The sequence below is a fragment of the Myodes glareolus genome, chromosome 17, assembly GCF_982192425.1.
Source record: "Myodes glareolus chromosome 17, mMyoGla1.1, whole genome shotgun sequence".
NCBI classification, from domain to species: Eukaryota; Metazoa; Chordata; class Mammalia; order Rodentia; family Cricetidae; genus Myodes; species Myodes glareolus.
Genome location: NC_142042.1, coordinates 49,262,281 through 49,287,209, shown reverse-complemented (window position 1 = coordinate 49,287,209; position 24,929 = coordinate 49,262,281). Strand labels below are relative to the sequence as shown.

General features: G+C 50.9%; 1 protein-coding gene across 1 annotated transcript; it reads left to right on the top strand.

Moving 5' to 3' along the window:
• Window positions 1–9,067: 9,067 nt before the first annotated feature.
• Alx3 (ALX homeobox 3) lies at window positions 9,068–19,580 on the top strand. Its single transcript, XM_048443463.3, has 4 exons — window positions 9,068–9,395; window positions 14,492–14,808; window positions 17,985–18,113; window positions 18,515–19,580. The coding sequence occupies exons 1-4, from the start codon at window positions 9,119–9,121 to the stop codon at window positions 18,821–18,823; spliced, it is 1,032 nt and encodes a 343-aa protein (XP_048299420.2). The 5' UTR covers window positions 9,068–9,118; the 3' UTR covers window positions 18,824–19,580.
• The last annotated feature ends 5,349 nt before the right edge of the window (window positions 19,581–24,929 follow it).

Here is a 24,929-nt window from a genome sequence, read left to right as displayed (position 1 = left end):
TCCTGGTACCCTTGCATCTCTCAGCCTAATCCTAGCTAAGGTCCAGGCAGGCCTAGTGCATAGACAGCAGCCTTCTGAAGGATTGGCAACAGCCCAGGGGATATCTCTGGGCCCCTCCATGTGGACTAGTATCTGCCAAACATTTGCCCCAACACACACATGCACGCACACACGCCTGTGTGCACACATGCTCGGATACACACACACTTCACCACACACGGAGCCCCAGTCAAGAGAACTAGTTTTACTTTGATGTACCTCTCAGTGCACATTTGTTTCGGCTCCTCTCCTGGAGTCCCGGTCTTATTTATCTTCTTGGCATGGGTTCTTAGGATACTTCCATTCAGACAGCAGCAAAATCACTCAGCTCCACTGTTTTATGAAGTTTATCAAACAGCAAAATATCCGGTCTCTTTGTCCTAGGGGTCTGGTGTGAATGTGCCTACAGAGCTGCTTTCCCCCAGACGTCCTGGGGTCTGTGTGGATATGGATCCCTCTCCCTGTGAGCACCCTGCAAAATCAAGGGCTTGCACATTTCTTGCAGCAAGTCGTCCCCCCCCACCCCCCAAAGCAGATGCGGGGCTTCAGGACTTCTGAACAGGGTCACAAGGCACATATGCCACACATGCATACACAATGTTCTCACTCACTAGAAAGCCCCATGTGCCACGGCAGACTGGCCTCCCTGTACACCCCCCCCCCCCCCCCGTCTCAAGCAGCCTGGCACGGAGCCCATCCCAACAGCAGAAGCTGCTCCTAAAATCGTCACTACCATCTCAGACTAAAATTTTGGGATCTCTGTGGAGAGAGCCCCATCCTGTGCAGGCAAGACTTGGGCTTTCTGCACCCCTTTAAAGGGAATGTGTGTTTCATAATTATCGCAGGGAAACTCAAAACAGCCACAAGCCTGGGCTCTCCCAGACCTTTGCCCCCTCCCTCAGCAACCTTCTTGTATTGCTGAAATCACGTCAACCCCAAGGGCTAAACTCAGCTGCAGCTAGGTGGTACTGTTTCTAAGTCTGGCAAACCCACTCTAAGCTGTCCTCTTTCTATCTCCCCCGGTAAGGGAACTCCTAAAGTCCAGAGAGTCACCCCAGGTCTTACAGATGCCCTGACATTGTTGTTTTCCATGCATACAAGGCACAGGTATACTAGGTCCTTCCTGCATGAGTCTGGCTCAGAGGTTTAAGATACTCCTGAAGACCCGTTCCTGTGTGCTATCATAGAAAGACCAATTATCCCTCTTTTTAATGCCAGAGGGGCACTGTGGCCCCTATTCTCTGGTCTTTGGATCATATATACATCTCCCTAACACACACGCACACCTTACTCCAATGTGGAGATGAGTCTTGTCATTTTTTTCAATAAATACCTTTTGCCCCCTAATCACCCTTCCCCATTTCCTCAGCCTCATTCCAGTGCAGGCCTTCTCATCTCCTTCCTGGACCAATGTCTTGTCTACTGAGTATGTTCACTTTGCTTATTATGCCCACTGGCACTTTGGGAAAGTTACTTTTCCTGTGCCTCAATTTGTTAAGATGAGAACTCTTTCATAGGAAAGCGAGAACTAAGTAAAAGTAAGGCATTGAAAGGGGTCTCATCCACAAGTAAGTGTTCAATAAACATTAGGTCTCATCGTTATAATCATTATTCTGGCCAAGCTTCCAAAATTATATTACCAAAGCACGTCTCTCACCTTCCAACTAAAGAACAGAGTCATAATAATACAACTACCAAATCCTCACAATAAGTCAATTGCATCTTTTTCTCTGCTCCAATTGCATCTTTTTCAAGACATGTTTTCACTGTAGCTTTGGAACCTGTCCTGGAACTAGCTCTTGTAGACTAGGTTGGCCTCGAATTCACAGAGATCCGCTTGCCTCTGCCTCCCAAGTGCTGGGATTAAAGGCTTGTACCATCATCGCCCAGCTTCCAATTGCATCTTAACACTGTTCAGTGGTTCCCTACGGTCTACAAGAAAACAGGCATTCTTCACATCCTGCCCAACCTACCTGCTTCTTCTTCAGCCAACCCTCTGCTAGAGGTGGTCAGCAGGTCCCTGTGCCCAGGCAAGTTCTTCCACACATGGAATCATCTGCCCATATTTTGATGGCCCCTCGTGTTTTCTCAGGCTGAAACTCAAAACCTCTGAGGATTCTCTGGGGAACTGTGGGGAATTCTTTTACCTTAGTCTCTGTAGTTACACATCTGGGAGTCCAGGGACATCTCATGACCACCTAGTGGTCTCCTCTACCTACAAGTCACCTGGCAGTATGACAGGCCCCTCCTGACTGTGACTGCTTCTCATCAAGGACAAGTGCTCACATTCAGCCAACATACTACGTTGCTAGGGAATCTTTCGTAATTCTAAGTCTTGTCTACCTAGAAGGGAAAAAAACTCTTAATAAGAAGGATGCAGACAGGTTATAGCATGAGGGTATATTTTTGGTTCCGTCGTTCTGTTGGCTACAGACTCAGTTCCAGTGAACTCTCGGATCCTTTGAATAGCTACAAAAGGACAATAGCCACTGTACATGTGATAGGATTATGATTCTGATAGCATTGCATGCTGGAGACAGTGCTCGCTTACCATGCGACTGCCGTGGCCTCCCTTCCCCAGCTTACAGCAGTGAATGTATGAGTCCAAACATACTTCTCATGTTCTTCCTCTGTAAGATGGGCAGAGTGTTGGGTCCCTATCTCAGGAGTGCTAATCTCTATCTAGTTTGAGGCCAGAGAACTTCCTTGTTATGACAATTAGACATAAGTGCCGAGAGAAAAATCAGAACACACTTTTCCCATTGTTAGCACGCCTGGGCTTTGTCAGGGGCTGACAGTTACCACCCTGTGGGCTTTGACACTTGCACATCAAGCATCCTATGCCCTTCCCAATCAACTTAACCCACCAATACAGCCACTCCTCTGACTCAGCACACAGGACCAGCACCCAGCCTAAGGATATCTCAATAGCACGGAGCAGTAGAAGGACATGAGCAGCGGTCTGAATCAGTCTATGGTAGCCTCTGAAGTGACCTCCAAGGGGCTCTGCCTCATGTAATCCTTGTTTACGCTCAGCTGGGACTGTCCTAGGTAACCAGTAGGCTGTGGTGGAAGCAGTGGTGTGCTGAGCTGCGCATGGTAGTGCATGCTTGTACTCCCAGCGGTTGGGAGGTAGATGTAGGACGAGAATCAAGAGTTCAAGCTTTGGGTTCAGGTGACCTTCACTCAAAATACAGAGAGAGAGAGAGAGAGAGAGAGAGAGAGAGAGAGAGAGAGAGAGAGAGAAGGAAGGGGCTAAAGAAAAGAAAAAGGAAAGACAAGAAACAGCAGTATTGGTGAGGTAGTTCCAGGTCATAAATTGCACTGCAGCTACCGCAATAGTCTCTCTGACCATTCACTCATTCACTGTGCGGGAGAGCCATCCACCTGTTTGTGCTTGGTGACAGTCAACCAGCCACGGGGTGAGTCAACACCAGCTTGTCAACATGTGAGCAAGCCACTTGGAAACGGATATCCTAGGCCCAGTCAAACTCAATCTTCCTGAGTCCCACAGTGCCCACAGCTCCCCACAGGAACTGACAGTCCTAACGCTGGGAGATGTTTTGTTATGCGACGATAGAAAACTGATAATAGATTGCTCTGAATCATTTTCTCCATTTGTGAGATGGGAATGTTACCACTAAGTTTATAGCACTGTAAAAATTAAGCTTGACTGACACGCAGCGGGCATTCTGTAAACAGTGGGTGTGGTATCACCGTTCACTTCCTCTCCTTCCCAAATAGTCCAGAGCAGTTGAGAAAGCTGGGCAAAGCCTCCTCCACTTGCTACCCTGTATCATTCTGAATTCCTTCTAAAGTTCAGGCCCAGTCTTCAGCTCTCTCTCCCTTCATGTCTGGCAGATCCTGGCCTAGAGCGGATGTACCTGAAACACGGTGATGAGCTCCTTCAAGAACTCTAGGGTAGGTCCACTCCCATTCCTCGGGATGTCCAGGAGGATACGTTTGCATTTCTTTCCAAGGGCCCCAAATGTGATAATTACATACTTATTAGCCCTATAAAATAACAAATCTGGAATCTGCACTCTGGAACCAATGGATTTCCTGCTGAAATGAGTTCAAGGGGTGCCCTAGCCAGCATCCTCTGTGAGAGCCAAAATCCTGCCACAGAAGGCTGCACAGAGGGACCCGCCTAGCCCACATCACACACTTCGCCCTTCTACTCATCTCTCCACTTCAAGGCTTCCATTGTGAGCGTGTTTTCTGGCTCTCTGTTCTCACGTCTTATCGTTGCTGCTTGTCTGCTGACTTAATGTGTGCCTGCTGGGCTGGGCGCTAGTCTTGGGTGCCCCCTCCTCTTGGAGTAGACTGAATTCCCAAGGACTGCCTGGCTCTTTCTCCTCTTCCCCTCCTGTAAGTGAAGACAGTTTTCGAAGCTGTGTTCAGCAGACACCAGGACCTAGGCTGATGCTCCTGCTCACTAGAGGGTCTCTAGATCCTGTAGGCTCCTTCTCCACGTGGCTCTAACCTAGGCCCAGCAATAGTCACCGCATCTGAGTTCCCCACAGTGGCTTCCTCTCTCACCTAGGAGCTGCTCTTTCTGGGATACCCTCTCTTCTGGCTCCTCCATTCACCTTTATTTGGGCAACCTCCGCTCTACTTTCTAGATTCAACCTTAGAGTGCCTCATGACCACCTGTCCCCTGCTGTCCCCATTACTGGGTGTCCCTTACAACTTCCTGAATGTGACTGACAGTCTGTGAGACAAAAGCCTATTGCCTTGCATCCTTCTCCTAATTATCTGCAAAGGTCCCGGATGTGAGTGGTACGGTACCATTTCTGGCCCCATCCTCTGTGCAGTCCCACCTTCTGTCTTGTGGCAGGCATTCAACACGTGCCTGATGAACACAGACCGTTGCATAAGATCAATCAAGGTGTTAGAACGCCCCCCCAAAGTCTAGAACTGCCCGTTTCTGCTTTATACCAAGACTGCATCCGTAAAACTCCTCCACAAAGTGGCAACAGGGTCTACATGGGGCACTTGCTAGAGAATTCATTTCTTTCCACACAGACACGGCAAGTCAGCAGCACTATCTCAGGTCCTCTGCACAGCCACCCTACAGCCATCCTTCTACCTCTCCGTGTCTCTCCTCCCATTCCACCTAACCCTGGTGAGATAGGTGTGTGTGTGTGTGTGTGTGTGTGTGTGTGTGTGTGTGTGTGTGTGTGTTCAAAGGTAGATCTAGGCTCAAGAAACATCTGTATAAACACTAGCTCTCCCAGCCCAGGAAAGCTGACTACAGAATCATTCCTCACACTTTTGTAGTATAGAAACTTAGGTACAAAGAGGTTAAATGGCTTTTCAATCAAGCACATTAAGTTGATAGAGAAGGAAAAAATAGTCCTTAAACTTCCCAGAGATTTCACCCTAAAGCATAGGATCCAGCTTATACTGTTAGAACGTAGCCAAGGTTCCTGGTTCCCACAATACAAACCTTTCTTAAAAATATCATCCATGGGCAAGGAACACCGGATCTTAAGGTTTATTTACCATTCCTTAGCCTGACCTTCCAGGAAGAATGTAGTTAATGAGAAACAATCCACTTGGGCTCCCAAACCCAGAATTTTCATAAGGATCAATTTAGGATTTCAGTGTCTAAAAAGAACAAGGGCAATGCTGACTGTCTTCCCTTCCAAGGGAAAAACAAGCAACTGGAAGGCAGTCTTGTATATATTAAGAAAACCCCAAGTGTGAGGTTCCATTTGTACTGTTGTTCCGGCTCCCTTTGGATATCCACAGAAGGATATTCGACTTCATGGGTAGAGGCAGAGGGATGAAGAAAATGAAGGGGAAAGGTAGCTGTTGTTTCCCTCATCAAAGAGCTGACCTTACACTTGGGTTAGAAGCCAGGACTGACCCACATGGATTCACATCCTAGTGATGGTTTGCTTCAATGCCAGTGACCCTCTTCACGTCAACAAAGCCCTGTGCAGACAAGGGTACCTTTTGTCTCCTGGTAAGCTAACTTTCACCTGCAGACTCCCTTTTGGTTGAATTAATTAAACAATCATCAATAAAAGTATCATTTCCATTTTAAAACTTGTTCTACTTGGCACGTGGAGAATTTTTTATTAAGTGATATTTTGATCATTTGTTTTGTTTTTTTTTTTTTTAATTACAGGACCTAGAATTCTCTGGGATGATTTATGGGCTCATCTCTTACTCTGTTGAGAATGGATCAGCAACAAATGCTATTAATTCTAATTCAATGGTCATTAAACAGCATGAATGGTGAATTCATGAATCCTCTCAAAACTCTGCCCTACATCTAAATCAGTCTTAAAGGCACTCGGGTGTTAGTGTTTCATTGGGTCTCCATTTAGCGGAAACCACCTCACTGTTCCCTTGCCTTTACTGGCCACCATAGCTGGGTGCCAATTGGTGTTCCCAAAGCCACTAGTGCAGCTGTCTCAAACCAGCTCCCACCTGGTCTCAACTTCCCTTTGGGCAACAGGTCCCAGATTTCCCACTGGGAAAACGAAATGTATAAAAAAAAAAATGACTTCTACCTTATTTTGTTAGCTGAAAAAGAATAGAGAACTTGTGGGGTGGGAAGAATGGATCTGTGAGCAAATTCTGGTTCTTCTACTAAGGAGTTACGTTCATCTTGGACAAACGGCTCTCTTACTCTGTAAAGGTGGCCAAATAATTGTGCCTACTTCATGGGTTGTTGTGAACATACATAAAGCCGTGTGTGTTGGATATGCAAGCTAAGTCCAGCATTCTGTGTGCATGCACATAGCTGTGAAATAGGGGGCTTCTGGGTCTCCCAATGCTCCCCAACTCTCAGTCCTCCTAGAAAAGAAACTAAGACCTTGGATGCTCTTCTGTGCTATCTCTGCACCTGCTTCATCAGATGGTTCTCCACTGGAGACAGAGGCCTGCATTTGGATCAGTAATTCAAAGGGGAGCACGAGAGGCTCCTCTGGGCTTCTTGTTATCCCCAGTTCTGGGAGAAAACCCTTCCAGAAGAGACAACTCTTCCAAGGAGCCATCTGGGCCCTCCTGTCCCCCTCGCTTGGTTAGTCACACCACCACAGCATGGAAATTGCCTCTGTGCAGAGGGAAAGAGCGTCAAGAGGAATCTCTAGGGATGGGAAGGGGGTGGGTCTGTGGGGCAACAGACTTCTTTGTTCAGCTCTAGTGCCTAGGCCATTCCTTCTGGAGTCAGGAGACTTCCACGAATTCAGGGACAGAATCCTGAAGTCCAGGTTTCCCACTTTCTTGAGAAATCATCATTGTCATTAAATTAACAACGTAGTTTAGAAAATGTGAGTGCTTCTCAAACCCCATGTCCATGTGTGTGTGACCCATTTTTATGACAAGAAAACTGAGGCAAACAGTTCAGCGTTTAATCCAGGCTGCCTTGTTTAACTGTCAGTGACATTTTTCTTGGGTCACACTGTCATCCTCTCAATTAATTAAGCTGCTTGGTAACCTTATTGATCGGATGTCCTAAAATGATACATCCTCCTAGAAAATGAACCATATCCCAACAAGTATTGAAAACTTTTATTAATAATCAATTCAACGGTGTCCACGACTGAAATCCAGTGGACTCCCCTCCAGTACAGGCAAAGGGAAAACCTCATTTTGAGCCAAGCTTCTCTAGCTGGAAATACCAGCCCCAGGTGCTCCCATCTCTGCCCAGCCTGCAGTCTGTGATTAGGGGCCCTAATGGCCATAATGCCTCCAATGTGGTGTTTAAGCCAATAAGGCTTCAGAGAAGTTATGGTATGTTTAATAATGGCTTAATGACTCCTTGTGAGATGCAAGGCTTCTGGTTCCTGTTTGGCCTTGATTTACAGCCCAACTCTGGCTGAGGACAGCCAAGAAACCCCCTCTAAGCCTCCAACGGAAGAGGGAGGTGTTCACACCAGGCCTCTTGGATTCCTTTAAAAATTGAGAATTCAAATGAAATACAAATGACGTCTGACTCCCCACCCCTCTCGCTAATCTCCAGGGGCACTAAAAATATAAATGGTTTAACCCAGACCTCAGGGATTTTTAAACTGGAGTCCCAAGGACCTCTGTCTGGCATTTCTTCCCAACTCTTAGAATGCAAAGAGCATTCTATTTCAGAAAAGCTAAACTATACTCTAATCCCATGTCTCCTTGGGGCTGGGGAGACTCACCTCCTGGGAAACGCATCCTACCCTCACTATGTCCAAAATAGCAGGCTTGAAATAGTCCCTTTGCAGTCCCTGGACACGCTGAAAGGCATTTATTTCACGCTGCTCAGAGAGACAATGACCCTTCTACTTCTTCCATACCTGCACCAAGAGCTACCTGGAAAGACCACGGTGAAGCCCTGGGGACCTGTCTGCTGCCTGGCTTTGAAATTCAGCACCAATATGTAGAAGGACCTCCACAGTCAGATAAAAACACTAAGTGATGGGTTCAAGGAGCCACAGCAGATTAAGGATAGTATCCAGGCCCAAGATCCCCAAGCCCCCATTAGCTTAGAGCTATTACTACAGTGCCCAATCACTCACTCATAAGTCTGTGCAAAACAAGTGTCTAAGGAAGGTGTGATTGCTTCCCCCCCCCCACAGCGACCCGCAGAAGACTCAGGTAAAGGGTAACTCAACCACTGTAGGGGGCTCTCCACTCATGTCTCAGAGAGTACGTTGGAGGAGGGCGTCTACCCACACTGCCTCACCTCTCTGAGGACAAGAGCCACTGAGATGGATGTCAGGACTCAAGGGTGCAGCTCAGAGCCAAAACTCACCCGGACTGGTAGACAAAGGGGATCCTGCCCTCGAAAGGAAGCTGCCTTCCTCTTCCTCTCTTCCAACTGCTTGTGATATTGGCTCAGGGTGAATCAGGGGGATCCTGGGCTCCGAGGGGTTAACCCGCGCGGGGCCGCACGTGACGTGGATGGTTCCAGCATTAAGTCAGAGGCGCGGCCCCCTCTCCTGCCCCCCACCCCCCGCGGCGCGCGCCGCTCCCGGGGGCTCCGCGCCCCCGAGCCCAGGTCCCTCCCCCTTGGCAGGAGCTCACAGGCCGCGCGGGTAGCGGGAGCCCCGGAGCCCCGGCGGCCTGTGAGCCCGGAGCCGGCATGGACCCTGAGAGCTGCGCGCCCTTCTCCGTGGGGCCGGCAACCGGTCCCTATGCGGCCACAGGGGACGAACCTCCGGGCCCCCAGGGGACTCCCGACGCAGCGCCTCACCTGCACCCCGCACCACCCCGAGGCCAGCGGCTTAGCCGCTTCCCGGCCTGCGGGCCCTTGGAACCCTACCTCCCAGAGCCCGCCAAGCCGCCTGCCAAGTACCTGCAGGACCTCGGGCCGGGCCCGGTGCTCAACGGCGGCCACTTCTACGAGGGCCCCGCAGAAGGTAAAGCGCAGCAGGACCCCGTGTCGTTCCCCCTACACCCCCCAGCCCCTCTAAGTTTCCCCGACTTCCTCTCCCACTTTCCTGCTTCTCAACTTTGGGCCCGTCTCGTATTTCCCACGGTTCCCTCGCTTGATCGCTACTGGCCTGGGCAGGCAAGGCCAGTGCGATGGGGACGGCAGAGTCGCCCGTGTCCCCGGTGGCAGCAGCAAGGGGAGGCGGGAGGTCAAAGAAAGGTTGAGTGGCGACGATCTTGGGCCCATTCCGACTTCGAAGGCAACAGAACCTGAAAGGAGGGATCATGCTCATCCCTAATCGGGCCTCTGCTGCCACCAACCCAGAAGCCGGGACTGGGTCGAGGGCCCGGAAGCCTAACTGGGCCTCGACGCTGGGAGAGAAGAGCTCGGCTTTTGTGTCTGGCGCCGGTTGACAGAGCGCGTAGGCTGGGTCTCGACTTAGTGGCCAAGCTGGACCCAGCGAAGGGCTGCGGCCTGGACTTACCCAGCTCTCCACGTCGGGCCCAGCCTCTTCAGGAAAGGGTGCTGCCGTTGCCCTTAGACGCTCCGCAGAGTGGAGGTGGCCGATCGATCCCCTTCAGTGCCGGGGCCATTGTCAAGACCGCATAATTATGTTCTTGTTTCTCAGACTAACCTTGTCTCTCCGTCACGGGGATGGCCGCCCTCCTTGCAGTTGGCATCCCGGCACCGAATCGCCACCTCTGAGCCGTCAGAAGCGGCCCTGGACAGTCCTAAACCCTAGGGCGTTTCCCGCTCCGGGGGCAGTGTGTGCTAAGTAAGGCGGGTCGGACCGTGTCATTATCTGAGAATGTGCCTGACTGGCCGGGTCTAGCAAGACTGGCTTGCCGCCCACTGTACCCGCTGACCCACCGGAGTCTCAGCGCCCACGCCCACCCCTTGTATGCTGCCACACTTCGCAGCACAGACTCTGAGCTGGATCTCTCTGGAGATCCGCTCATGCGACAATCGCTTGCACTTCGTGGGCCTCCTTGGAGTAGTTGGGCAGCGAGCAGCTCGGGCCTTCGTCCGGTTCGGGTGGTGGGAGTGTGCAGGGGAGGCCCGGGAGGTGTGTTGGGGTCATCGAAGGAAATGAGCAAGTCCGCTGAGCTTCGCGTCTAATGCCCTTTGAAAGAGGCTCTCCTGATAAAAACCACAGTTGGGACTTAATGAGAAGCAGTTGGCCTGGCTCCTCTGATCCCTGCCAGACGGCGGCATCCGCGCAGCGCCCAGAGCACCGCCAGGGACAGGTACCCGCTTGGATCGGTGTCGCACCCGGCAGCACCCACCCCACAGTCCAGAGTCTCCGCTGCGCAGCATCCTGCACCTACTGTTCGGGTTCTTGGACAGCCAAGAAGCGTGGTCGCATGACGAAAAGCAATGAGTGTGTTCGCGCAACGAAACATGGCTAAAGAAAGTAAAACCACGCCAGCAACAACCCAAGGGGAGATAGGGAAGTTGAACAAAACAACGGATTAGAGGTTGAAGAATAAAGGTGACAGGCTAAGTCAATCGGTAGGGGTGGACAGAGAAACGAAAGAGAGTAAATGGACGAACGAAAGAACAAACCGCAGATCGAACGAAGCGGGAAAACGAGGAAGAAAAAGACAGGCAGACAGACAGACACAACAGAGAGAGAGAGAGAGAGAGAGAGAGAGAGAGAGAGAGAGAGAGAGAACAAACGAAAGAAGGGGTGCTTCCTAAAGGGTTAGCGCACATCAAATTCAACAAATGAGCCAAGAAAACTAACGATTTGGGATTTGGGTTGTGTGGGGAGACTGGCCAAACGCAAAGGAAGCGCTGAGGAGCGAGCTTGAGCCTGGGGTCCTGACCACTGCTGCTCCCTCTGACGCCTTGACTGGAACTCCTCGGTTCTGGTCGTCTTCGTTGCACATGGATCCTTAGTAAAGATACTTTACACACCACACACACCACACCACACACACACACACACACACACACACACACACACACACACACACATCCCTGCCTTTAAATTATCGGTCTCGGAGCGTTGGCTGGTCTTTTCTGAGACGGGGTTGTTGCGCTCAGAGCCTGACTCACATTGCTTCTCTCTCACCCGGCGTCCCCATCCCGGTTGTCTCCGGCACTTTGCAAAGAGCATCCTGCCCTTCTCCCGACGCGGGCCTTGTTTTGTCCTTTCCAGCCACCCATCCACCCTCCTCGGGTGGTACCTGTGTGTGCAGGGGTGGTTCCTTCCAGCTCTTCCAGGGTTGCCAGTTTGTCCCTAAGCTTGACTCTCTGACCTGGGAACGAATCCTCTGGAAACGTTTCCTGCTGCCTGCCTTCCTCAATTGAGACCTACAGCCCCTGAGAGCCGACCTCAAGAATTTAAATCCTTGGCTAAGAATCTCCAAGGAAAACACCACCGCTTCGCTTCGCTGCTCCTGCCGTCATTATGGACTTAAGATCTTCCCTAAAAGCAGCCGTCTGAGCTTCAGAAACTACCATGACTCATTTAGAGACCCCAGCATGACGACAAAAAATGGCGCATCTTTAAAGCAAGGCTGCCCTGAAAACTGAAAGCCAGGAGGCTGATTCTGTGACAACAGTGGGTGCCACCCATCCGGCCTTTGGAGAACCAGGATTAATGCTGCTCACCAACCAAGCTTGAGGTGACTGTAGACAGCTTGTTGTAGGGCTGTGGTGTGCTTCTCCCTTGTCAGGGATGCTTGAAGGCAGTGCAGGGTCAGAGATAAAGAATTCTGACCCCTGTTGGCATATTAAAGGTCCCAGTCCTTGCACCTGGCTTTCACTCCTACAGAGGGTTTTTTTGTTTGTTTGTTTGTTTGTTTGTTTTTGCATTTCTGCAGTTGTACAGGTTCAGGATCCTCTTTACACTTAGCTTCAGGCTCCCAGTGGCCAACAACCAACTTGAGTACTCTCTCTGGACCACCCCCAATGTGCTATAATAACTGACAATAGTTCAAACCTCAGATGAGTTGACAGAACCACCTTCCCCAGGCAAGCTTAAACTGCTGGCGTCAACATCAACTCCGAGACTGCCTTCCTGCGGGGCTCCTTTCCTTTTCTCCCATTTCTGTCTTTGCCCTCCCTAGGCCTGACTCCTCAGGAAGCTGCTTGGGGAGCTCTGAAAAGCTGCTGGTTCCTGGAGTCCGCCAGCTAGAGCAGGGAGGTTTGAGGGAAAGAGTAATGAAGAGGGGGGCAGTTGTCTGGCTATTAGAGAGGACTATAGCCGGGCAGGCGTGAGAGACGAGCAGAGGGCAGCAGGCTTAGCCTCTGTTCAGGGATAACTGCTCTGCTGGGTTTTGATCTCTTGACTTTATCAGTTTATGGGCTCAAGATCAGGAAAGCGAGTGGCTGGGCCCTAGATTGGAGTATTTCCTCTGAGCTGGCTCTTCTGGGAACAGGGAACACACTGAGGGTTAGGAACCAGAACACCTCAGGGAGCTCTCTGTGGTGGTGCTAGTCTTCCTAAGCCCTTGTCCTGAGTTCCTCTCACCCATTTTCTGCCCGAAGTCCACTCTCACCTTCCTGAGAACCCGAGACAGCAAAGTTCTTTCCTGCCAGGCCATTTTGAGGGTCCTGATATCTCCAGGGTGACCCATTCCAAGCTCCCGGCTCTCTCTGGCAATTTCTTATTATGTAGTTTGACTTCTTTGATTCCTCCTTCCTAGCAAGATGTGACGATTGGGGAACAGTAAGGCCTGCAGTGTGACTGCATGACCTGTGCGTCATGATGGAGACTGTTGCTACAAGCTGGTGTAGCCAGAGACCAGGCCTGGTGTGATGACCTCTGGCTTCAGGACACCCATGGGAAGCTTATTTCACAGTCTGGGTGGTCCTGAGGGGGTCACTGACCACTTTCCAGCTGAAAAGGACTTTACCCAAGTTGCCCTCCAGATCGGGACTCATCTGATACAGGGTACCCCTCCACACACATACTTACAGCTGTGATCTTGACATTAAGCCTTCAGGAAGAAACTGCTTCTTGGTGCCAGCTAGCTAGGCCTCCTGAGGGCCAGGCCCCTATTGGAGATGGGCCTGGGGCCAAAGAAGGGGCCCTCTGAGTCAGCAGGCGTCTTTGTGGCGTTGTGGCTTCCATCCCAGGAGACTGCCTAGGAGGAACTTTATGGGGACACCGCTGGGGGTCTTTTCCAGAGGGAAAGGGTGGGAAATGACTGTGGTGACCTGTTTTTCACCATGCAAGGTCAGTCATATGGGGTTCCTGAGTGAGAGCCTACCACAGGGAGGCTGCTGGGATCTGTTTCCTCCTGGCCTATTAATGGAGGTGATGAGGAAGCACTCAGACACTCCTGGGGGGCTGCAGACAATGCTGAGGGTAACTGGGAAAGGGAGTTGTGGTAGTGGTTCTTCAGAACCCTGCCAAAGCACAGCCTATCTGGCCTCCACCTTTCTGTGCTGGACCCTAAGATCTCGCTCTGACCTCACAGCTTGAGAATGAATGAAGACCGGTGATTCCTATGGAATCATCATTGTACCAGCTTTCTCTTCATACTTCAGAGTCGGGAAAGTTAATACTAAAATCAGTGAGACTTGGACTTCAAAGAATGAGGCACGGGGAAACCAGCCAAAGGTGGTCTATGCATCTCTGTCCATGCCTGCCTGGCCCTGGTAGCAAGCTCATGCCAGAGGGCCTGGGAACCCAGGCCGGCACAACCAGAACAAGAGAGCACTCTAGAAGGGGTGGGAGATGTCAACCACCCCATCCTTAACCCCTGCCCCCACCCTTGGCCCTGCCAGGGTGGCAGTCCCTGCTGTGGCGCCAATCCTGGCACCTCCACCCCCCCCCCCGTGGGACACACCACCACAGAGCACTTCCCCGAAATGAACCCCCCTAAGGCCCTAGAAGATCTGCCTAGACCACAGAGCACATGGTTCCCTAGGGCCCCCTCCCCAGCTGGAGGCTCAACAGTCAGGCCTCTGAATGCCAGGCTCCCAGGGAGGGTGGCTGCCAGGAGGAAGAGCCAGGGAAGGAGGAGGGGGCGGAGACTAGGACTTCAATGCTCTTTCCCTCCCTCGATTCCACCCACAAAAACCCCCTGTTAGGTTTTCATCCTCCTTTTTGTGTTTCCATTGCAGCTGAGGAGAAGGCCTCCAAAGTTGCCAGCTTCCCCCAGCTGCCTGTGGACTGCCGAGGAGGACCTAGAGACGGGCCCTCTAACGTGCAAGGTTCCCCAGGTCCCTGCCTGGCCAGCCTTCGTGTCCCTCTTTCCCCGGGACTTCCTGACTCCATGGAGTTGGCCAAGAGCAAGAGCAAGAAGCGCCGGAATCGCACGACCTTCAGCACATTCCAGCTGGAAGAACTGGAGAAAGTCTTCCAGAAAACCCACTACCCCGATGTGTATGCCCGGGAGCAGCTGGCTTTACGCACAGACCTGACTGAGGCCCGGGTACAGGTGAGGCCATGGTGGGCACCAGACTTTCTGGTCGACACAGTTGCTCAGACCATGGACCAGATCAAGGAAGGGCTAGGAGAGGTGGACCCTAGTGTCTCACAGAGTCGCCTTGCTCAGCTTCTCCTGGAGGTTGGCCTTTGGAGCTCACCCTTCACGCTCTGCTCTACTATGGCTACAGACTTTTCTCTATTCCTAATGAACTACATTAGGTTATGGCTTAGGCAGAGTCTTGCAGGTAATGGTCTCTTGGAGTCCAAATATCTGTCTGGGAGTCCTCTATTATCTACTGGTTAGTCAGATGATTTGGTGTTTCTGTTGCCCACCTTTGGGAAAGGAATTACCAGTAGCAAGCCAGAGAATTTTGAGGGCCACCACTTGGAAGAAGTGAGTCCTGAACTCGTAACTGTGCTACTTCTGAGGTGGCTGGCCTGGGTGGGAAGGTGACTTCAGGGCGTGTCCGGCTCACCATGAGCCAACAACCAGCTTCTAGTTCGGAGGACTTGACCAGGAATGCTTCCCTCCAACAGGCTCCTCTGTACAGAGACCAACCCTTAGGGGCTTTGGCTATTGCAACTGCTTCACATAGTGGGGAACCCAGCCAGTGAAGAAGGGGGAGAGAGGGTGAGTGCATGCTGGGAGGGGGAGAAGGAAAGCTGTGCCCAAACGTGTTGGAAGTGATGGAGACCATGGTGACAAGCAGGACTGGAGTGGAGAGGACCTTCATTGAGAGTCTGGCTCGAGAGGAAGAGTGGTCACTCTTGGCCTTGCTTTGATTCACAGTTTAGTCAGAACAGGCTCTCTAGTGGCAGAGAAGGGTTTGGGGTTCTAGAGAAAGGTGAGGTCACCGCTCTGGCAGAGGAATCTGCTTCTCCTGTGAGGGAAAAGAAGTTCCTGTTAATCACTCCCAGGATGGGGCCCTTTTAGAGACTCGAGAAGATGCTAGGGTGGGGACCAACTCTAACAGACAGTGGGACCCCACAGGTCTCTCTACAGAAGCCAGCACGGTCCATCAAGTAGGCCTGCTAGCCAGATAGGACCAGAGAGGTGCAAGCTGTTTCCTCTCCCAGTCTTGTCCTCCTGCTTTCCTCTCCTGTCTAGGTGGCGGCTAAAACTGTCTTCTATGACTGTCCGCCAAGGTTCTTCAAGCTATGGAAACAATCCCAGATTTTACAAGCTAAGAAAGTCCAGAACAGGGAGTCTCTGGAATGTTGTGTTGGGGTGGTGTCTGAATTGCTCTTCCCTGTGGAAATGCGTGGTGTGTGGGGCAGGGGCATCTCCCTCACTCCTCTCCAAGATTCTCCCCCTCTTCCTCCTCCTCCTTTTCTTTTTCTTTTATTTTAATTTTTTTGGGGGGACTGTTTTTGAAACAGGGTCTCATTCTGTCTAGAACCCAGGCTATCCCAGGATACATTTGACAGCCCAGGCTGGCCTCAAACCAGAGATCCTCCCACCTCAGCCTCCTGAGGACTGGCAATAACACATGTTTAGGCATGAGCCACCAGGCCCAGCTCCTAGGCCTTTCTGACTCTGGAATAATAGAGGAGTAATAATCATGGAACCCCAAGCCCAGTCCAGAAGCCTCCCCAACCACCAAGGCCCTAGAGAATGGGGAGGTTCTTCTCTGACAGGAGCGTGACACTTACCATAAACCCCACCCCTTGAAGGGGACTAATTAAGACCACACATGTGACAATGGAGAAGGCAAGTCCCAAGCCCAGGCAGAGGTCCAGAGTGGAGCGGCTCCAGTGGGAAATGAGCGGTGACAGAAAAGCAATTCCCAATAAAGGCCTAATGCCTGAAGAGGAGGAAGAGGAGAGAGGAGGGCATTCATGGTGGACACTCTTGACCCTGGGCAGGCCTGCCCTGGAACCCCAGCAACCTGGAAGAGAGCAGAAGAGGGGGATGCACAGCCTCTTAGCTATCAAGTTACTGGCCTATGTGAGTAGAGGTAATCATGGAGAAAGGAACATACGAGGGCTGAGGATGTTCTCATCCCAGACAGGGCAGTGGGTTTTACACATATATAAAAAAAATACATACACTACTTTTTCTATTTTTATCTCTAGATGGCTCCCTAGAAAAAGGTGGTTGGTTTGTGTGTGGTTGGCTTTGACTTTGGTTTTGGATTTGAATTTTGGCAGGGTTACGGTGTATTTTAGACTGACTTCAAACTCAGTGTGTGACTGAAGCTGGCCTTGAGCACCTAATCCTCTAGCCTCCGCATCCCAAGTTCTGGAATTACAGTCATGTGCCACTACACCCACCTTGGTTTGTTTTCAATATTACCAACAACTATTCCGCAGCTGACATAATATTAAATGAAAGAATTATATATGCCAATACAAATAAATGAACTAGGATAGGGTATTTGTCAAATTCATCACATATACACTCAGATGTGTATAAGACATATGATCCCTCACCTGCCAAGATCACATGAATGATTGAGAAGTAGATTCCCAAAGAGAGCATGGGCATAGAATGTGGTGAGTGACCGAGGAAGGTCAGGACATTCCAAGAGAACCCAGACTGGATGGCGTGTTGAAGAGATGGACAGTCGGTCCAGGAAGGGAGAACTTACTCACAGGTGGGAAGGAACAACACAGCGGGTATCTGAAAAGAGGTGGGTGGGAGCTTGGGAGGCATCGAGGGAGAACAAAGAGCTATTGCATGGCAGGACAGAAGACTATAGAGATGGCAGACACCTAAGCAGCCTTGCTGGGCAATGGGCTCTAGGCCAGGGTTTCCAGGGAGCCACTGAGGGATTAAACAGGACCATGACCTGAAGAGGGATGCCTTAATTCACTGGATGCTACAAGGCGGATCAACCAGACTCCATCACCCACACACTGGCACACCTAGGAGGTATTCTGGGCCCCTGAAGCCCACAGGCCCCCTTTTCCTAAAACACTGTGACAAGACCTAGCCGGGCTAAGAGTGACTCAGCCTGGGAATGCTTGCTGGGGCCCCTGGGGGCCAATAGTACTGCTCTGGGATGGGGCCTCTCCCAGGCTCCACTGGCTCTGGAAACAGTGAGGATTGTCTAAGCTCCTGCCACTTGGGATTTTCTGACTTGATCTAGATCCCAGGAGAGGACTCAGTGGTTACCCTCACCCATTAGGCTCTGGTCCTCAGGGCTGCTCTGGCACCCCTTAACCCTCCCCAATGGTCCCCAGGTCTGGTTCCAGAACCGCAGAGCCAAGTGGCGGAAGCGGGAGCGTTATGGGAAGATGCAGGAGGGGCGAAATCCTTTCACCACTGCCTATGACATCTCTGTGCTGCCCCGAACTGACAGTCATCCTCAGGTAAGACCTTTAGCTCCCACCCTTCAACAAGGCCTGATCTAAGGGTTGCTGGTGAGAACATGAGCTCCGAGGGAGGAGGGAGGAGGGGCATCTCTTGCAGCATCTGGGTGCTGTGTGATATGGGCAAATCATTTAATTTCTTCCTCTGCAGAGCAGGGCTATTGCCTACTCTGATACACACAGAACATGGAGGAATTAAGGAAGAAAGTATAGTTTCTGAGAAGCCATGGTGGGGACATCCTGGATGCCAGTATGGATGATAGGAGGGATGTGACCCTGGGCCTAGTGGAGACTTCTAGAAGGCTTCTGAGGCTTCAAGGACAATGAGAGAGCCAGCAGGGTAAGATGCACAGCTTCTGGGCCAAGCAGTTCATAGCCCTTCTTTTCCCTTCTCGTTTCAGCTGCAGAACTCCCTGTGGCCCAGTCCAGGATCTGGAAGCCCAGGGGGACCCTGCCTCATGTCTCCAGAGGGCATCCCCTCTCCATGCATGTCCCCATACTCCCATTCCCACGGAAATGTGGCTGGCTTCATGGGGGTGCCAGCCTCCCCTGCAGCCCACCCTGGCATCTACTCCATCCATGGCTTTCCTCCTGCCCTGGGAGGGCATAGCTTTGAGCCGTCTCCGGATGGTGACTACAAGTCTCCAAGCCTTGTCTCGCTCAGGGTGAAGCCCAAAGAGTCCCCCAGCCTGCTGAACTGGACCACGTGATGGGTTGCACGGACACAGACTGAGCTGCCCACTCCTCTTCCTGCTCTCACTTGCTCCTTGCCCATCTCTACCTGAACACCAGACAGCAAACCCTTCTGCCTCCTTGTATCATGGGTGGCTCCAGAAGCTTGGGAGAGGATCTGGGACCCTCAGCCTCCTTCAGGGAACAGGCTACAGGGTCTTATCTCTTAAAATAGGTAGGACTACTTGAAGAGACTTCAAAGCATGCAGGACTCTTCCTTATAAACTGGGTCCCCTCCTTCAAATTGGGCTAGAGAAAAGGTGACAGATGCTGTCCTTTTCCTCCAGACTGCTTCTAATCTGGGGAGCCAGTCCGGGAAGATGGAAGGAGGAGGCAGACTGAGCAGGGAGGCGCTCTCTGTGGCTGGCCACCAGAGGACATTCGCTCAGTGCCTGGAGCTGACATGTGCCCCAAAGGCTATAGTCAGTTTGATAAAAGGTGGGGGTCTCCTCTGCCCCAAGCATCCCTCACATCTTTCTACCCTCTGCCCAATCTACCAACATACTTGGAGCCATTTTCTCCGAGGGGCAGGGAAGAAATTCCACCAAACATTAAATATTTGGATTTGCTTTCATGGAATCAGGTCAGGACTAAGCCAGAGAAACCAGATTGGATCTTGATCAAAATAAAACAGATTTTTTTTCCAGTCTCTGAGGCCCTGAGACCCGGATCCCAATTTTTGTAAAGATGCCTTTGTTTTGTAGTAATAAACACAGTGGTGTTTTTCATTCTGAGCGGCTGTCTATCCCCAACGTGCGCGGTCCTCAGTTGCTTTAGGATTAACCTGTATCTATGATCGAGGTTGGGTCAAGCCCTCCTGTGGAACAGCAAGAATCCAGGGGCTTCTAATAAAAGGTGCAGGGTCGGTGACAGAACCCTCAAGGTCAATGGATGTCATGCTTGGCTCTGTCACCTGTATCAGCTCAGTGGCTTTGGCAGGCCCCAAGAGACTCTAATGAGCCGGGAGCTCATTTCTTCGGTAGGGAAATTTGGGGGTGGGAACAGAAGTAAGAAAGCTGAGGAAAGCTTGTGGTTGAAATGACCACGAAGAGAATCGGAGGACAGGGATCTTATGGAGGTTTTGAGTGCCTGTGGGCTGGGACCCCAAGTGCTGGGGGCGGGGCAGCTGTCTTCTCCCAGATGCCCCAGAGAGCATGTCTGAGCTGTGGGGTAGAGACAAAAGCCAGAAGTCTTTCTTGTGGTTTTAGAGCATTACCCCGTTCTACCCCTCATCCTCTGCCTTATCTCTGGAGCCTGGAAGGCAGGAAAAAAGCAGGCCTGGCCCTCCCACCCTCCCAGTAAACACAACCACATTGCTCTGAAGAATTCCACTCAGCCCAGCCCTGCCATCCCCCACCCCACGCCTCATCTTTCAGGCACAGAGAAACCCAAGCATGCAAAGACACATGGGTGCTATGCTTATTATCAAGGAGAGAACAAGTCCCCCATCAGACTGAATTTCCTAACCAAGACAGTTACCATGAGGTGGCTGTGCAGCCCCATAGATAGATCCTCCTTCTCTCTTCCTTTCACAGAGAAAGCTTCTGGTAACTTCCTTCTTCTCTATCCTGACACTGCAGAAAGAGAGCCCTGTCTAGGACTGCCACTCACTGGTGAGCCTCCTGGACTTTTTTACCCACTAGTCAGTAAGGGGATCGGGGCTCAAGTCCCCGTTTCTGATTCCAGGGTACATACCGCTTCACTAGAAATGTCTTCATTCGGGGCTGGAGAGATGGTTCAGTGGTTAAGAGCATTGACTGTTCTTTCAGAGGTCCTGAGTTCAATTCCCAGTCACCATATGGTGGATCACAACCACCGGTAATGAGATCTGGTGCCAACTTCTGTCTGCAGGGACATGTGCAGGCAGACCATTGTATACATAATAAATAAATATTTTTTTAATTTAATTTAAAATAAATGTCTTCATTCAAGGAGTAGTCAGGGCTGTTTTGACCCTTATACCCTACAAAAGCCAGAGAGCCATTTGTACTAGGTGGTTCTCTTGCTGTGATAAAAATCCCGACGAAAGCAAGTTAAGTAGGTGAGGATTCTTTCTGGCTCAAGGCACAGGCTTCTTGTGTTGTTGTTCTGTTTCAGAGACAGGGCTCTCTGTGTTCCCTGGCTGCCCTGGAACTCACTTTGTCCAACTCAGAGATCTGCCTGCCTCTGCTGGGAGTTAAAGGTGTGTACCTCCACCTCTCGGCTGTGGCCCAGTTCCTACTGTGCTGGGGGAAGCAGCGGAGCTGGCATGAGGCGGCTGTCACCTTGTGCTCACAGCCAGGAAGCACAGCAGAGTGTGCTGTCCCTCAGCTCGTTCTCCTTATTTCAGCCTGGGACTCCAGTCTGTGGGGTGGCACTGGCCGTAGAGACAGAAAGATGTCTAAGGCCTTCCTACTCCATGCTAGGCATTGTGCTATGCCCGCGACAGCAATGGCCAAGAAACACACTTTCTTTTCTCCTAGTTTAGGAAGTTTAGAAAGAAAGAAAGATGGAAGGAGAGCAGTAGAGAGACTCGGTGAAGCTCAAGCAAACGAAGCTGACATAAGGATGGGACCAGACCGAAGAAAATGACATTGAGTCCAGGATGAAGTCAGCGGGAGCGGTAGAGCCTACAGAGGCCACGGGCAATGCTTAGAGGGCCTGGGGGGGGGGGGCACAGGGAGGCCGGATGCTGGCTACTGGCTCCCATCCAGGTGCATCTGCCCACAGCTCATATTTTTCTGTCCAGCGACAACTAAATGAAGAGAAAGCTAACTTTACAACCGCCCACTTCACACATAATGAATACGAATGGGCACCCCGGAGCCTGTCTCAGGGGATTATCTGTGAGCTGACAGGTCCTCCCACTGGCTGGGTCATCCCAGCCAGCCTGTCCCCTGGCTGGGGCACAGACAGCCTCTCACCTGCTTCCCATTAGCCATACACCCCTCCTCCTCTGTGCCTTTAAGACACAGCCCCCAGGCCTCCAGATACCCTGCCTCCAAGCTCACTCCAGAGGTGATCCGAGCTAGACAGCTAGAGTCTGTCATTTACCAAGGTCGGTGGGTTTCTCTCACTCCTGGGCAGGGAAAAGGAAGCGACTCTACCTGGAACCCCAACTTCAGGGACTGAGTTGTACTCAGTCTGTTTCTGCCAAGGCTCTTCCAGGTCCCACTGAAAGCCAAGCACAGTTGAAACTTATGCTGGTTGTGGCGGTGCACACTAAGAGGGTATACCGAAGAGACAAGGGTAGGAGGGTCACAGAGTCCATCTCTAAATTACGGTTGTGGCAGAAGGATTGACTCCACAGAAGAATTGCAGGGCCCGAGCCAACCTGACACATTAGGATTCTACCTCAGTCAGCAGTAGAGACTGCTTCCCATCAAAGTCATCCTTCCCCACCTACCTCAGCCACTGACACATCAACCTGAATCACCAACCCAAAGTACAGACTCTCTGCACCCCAGACGGGAACAGAACCCAGCCTAGACAGGACTTGAGTAGGCATTTTCCTGACCCAGCTGAAGAAGAATATAGCTCCCATCCCTCCAGCCTCCTCGGCTCCCTTCCCACTCCCTGGCTGTAGGCTCTCCCAACCCAGTCTCCTGTCCAGTTTCCTTGGACTCTGGAGCCCATGGTAGGACCTTCAGATGGAAAGGTAGGCGGTGGTGTCCTCTTCACCTGAACCTTCCAGATCCCTAGCATAGCACCTGGCCCAGGGCAGAGGACGGAAGAAAGTTCTGTCCTTCAAGGACTTGTTTTCTAGGAGATGGAGGAAGCATATGCAAATTCACAGGTCAGAATTAGAAGGGCATCAGAGATGCTAATGGTTACCTATTGATAGCTGTCCCTTACCTATTACCCTAGTAAGTCTTTGCAACAGCTGCTATCACTAAGGCAAACATTACATTAATGGGGCTGGGAGCCCCATTAGCTCAAGGACAGTCAGGGAGTAAATGTTAAGGCTTGGATTGAAGTCAGGGCTATCTGGGCATGGCAGTACCCACTTTTCATCCAGCATTTTGGAGGCAGGGTCAAACTATGAAGTTAGTTCCAGGCCACCAGGACTATATAGTGAGACCCACTACATAGTGAGACCCTCTCAGAATGGGGGGAAAAAGTCAGGGCTGTCTGACTCCCAAGAGAGCAAACTCCTTTTTAGAGAGACAACCTAAAGTTGACTGTACCACGTGCCAAATGATGATAGCCTCTACTTGTCATTAAGTTCATTACACCACAGACAGGAAGACAGCCTCCAGAGAAATAAACCCAACAAGGGCAGGAGGGGTAGCTATGGTAGGAGAGTCCACTGAGGCCAGGAGAGAAATAAATCCAGGCTCAAGGCTGGACCAAATGGAACAGATCTGTTATCCCAATTATTTGGAAGGCTGAGGCAGGAGGATTATAGGATAAGGCCTGCTGGGGTTACAAGGCAGTTCAAGGCCAGATTGAGTAGACTTCTTGAGATCATGCCTCAAAATAAAAAGGAGAGGGTACTGTGTATGTATCTCGGTGGCAGAGTGCTGACCTAGTGTGTATAAGGCCCTGGGTCATCTCCTAATGTGTCAAACAGAACAAAACCAAAACACAAAAACACAGCAGTAAGCCAAGTTACTGTGAGGGTATACTCAGGGTTAGCCAATAGCTAAGACAAGGCTAAGCCTGGGTGGCCCAGATAGGGCCTAAAGCAAGGGGCATTTGCCATGAATCTTCTGTGCTAGGGGACCATGTCAGAGCCAATACCAAGTAAGGACGGTAAACAAATGAAGGACTGAGCAGTGGCAGCGAGTGCCAAGGGATGGCAATGATTAAGGGGGTGGGGGTGGGGAGTACATGGATTCTGCAGAGATTGTCTGAATCCTGGCTCTGTCCCTTACTTTTGTTCACCCTTGGGCAAGTTCTTTCCCCCTTTTGCACCAGCTTGCACATTTGCAAAACTGGGCTTGCGGCAACCTTCATGGTGCATTAGCTGCTTTTCTTGCTGCTGTGGCAACGTACCTGGCAAAAGTGACTGAAAGAACGATTTTGGCTCATAGTTTTCAGGGACACATGCGTCATGGAGGAGGATGGTGAAAGGAGTGTGAGGTGGCTGGTCCACATTTCGTCTGCTCAGTCAGAAAAAGACAGGGACGAGTGCTGGCGTTCAGTCCTCTTCCTCCCCTTTTCTTTTTCTCGGTCTATGCGATGGTGCCACCCACATTTACGGTAAGTCTTCCCTTCTCAGTTAACCCTCTCTAGATATGTCCCCACTAGATACACCTGGAGGTGCATTTCTTAGGTGATTCTAAATCCATTCTCATTGACAGTGAAGATCAACCATCCCATAGGGCTATTATGACAGATGTTCTGTTTAATCACTACTATGCAGAAAGTGTGACTAAGAGACACCTAATAGTGCATCTGGCCCCTGTTTAGCATCCAGTAAGTGAATCTTTGAGATGATACAGCCTTGGGGTAATCCATTCCTTGGTGCTTTAAGGAACATTGGACCCTTCTGAGTAACTCAACCATTTTCAGAATGCCTTCATGTACATCTCATCCCCTAGATGAGATAGCCAGTCTCCAAGATATTTACATACAAGGACCTGTGTTCTAAGGACCAATATGACAGTAACACACCACAGTTGTGAGAAGCTGTTTTGCTCCCCTCCATGTGCCCAGGCTCAAGGGCCTCGTGTTTTTCTGCAAGACAGAGGAGAGTCTGGGAAGTCTACAAAGAGGAGCAGTGGTGGTCAAAGCCTCAGGCTAAGCGATTTCAGAAACTGAATTGCATGTTGGAGTAAGACCATGAAAATCCATCTTCCCCAGACAGAAACCTCAGCATCTTACTATCAGTTCCAGCAAGCAGCAGCAGATCCACCACGCAAGCAGCAATGGATCCACCATGCATGCAAGAATGATAGGGCTTCTTTGTCCTGTGCAGTTACTTTGGGGAAAAGAGTCAATCATAGGGCCTTTCCATCCCATAAGGCTATGTGACTTTTAAGTTCTGACCCTTCCACCTATTATTAACCATGCTGCCACATTAAAGCACATTCTGCGACTTAGCAGGTCACAGACCTAGCAAACATTGAATCTAAATATCCACAAAACAGACTTGTCCTT

Excerpts from the sequence above, each read along its gene's own strand:
- Alx3 (XM_048443463.3), top strand. The coding sequence starts at position 9,119 with ATGGACCCTGAGAGCTGCGCGCCCTTCTCCGTGGGGCCGGCAACCGGT. Across the intron at positions 14,809-17,984 it reads TGACTGAGGCCCGGGTACAG|GTCTGGTTCCAGAACCGCAG; the intron begins GTGAGGCCATGG and ends AATGGTCCCCAG. Across the intron at positions 18,114-18,514 it reads GAACTGACAGTCATCCTCAG|CTGCAGAACTCCCTGTGGCC; the intron begins GTAAGACCTTTA and ends TTCTCGTTTCAG.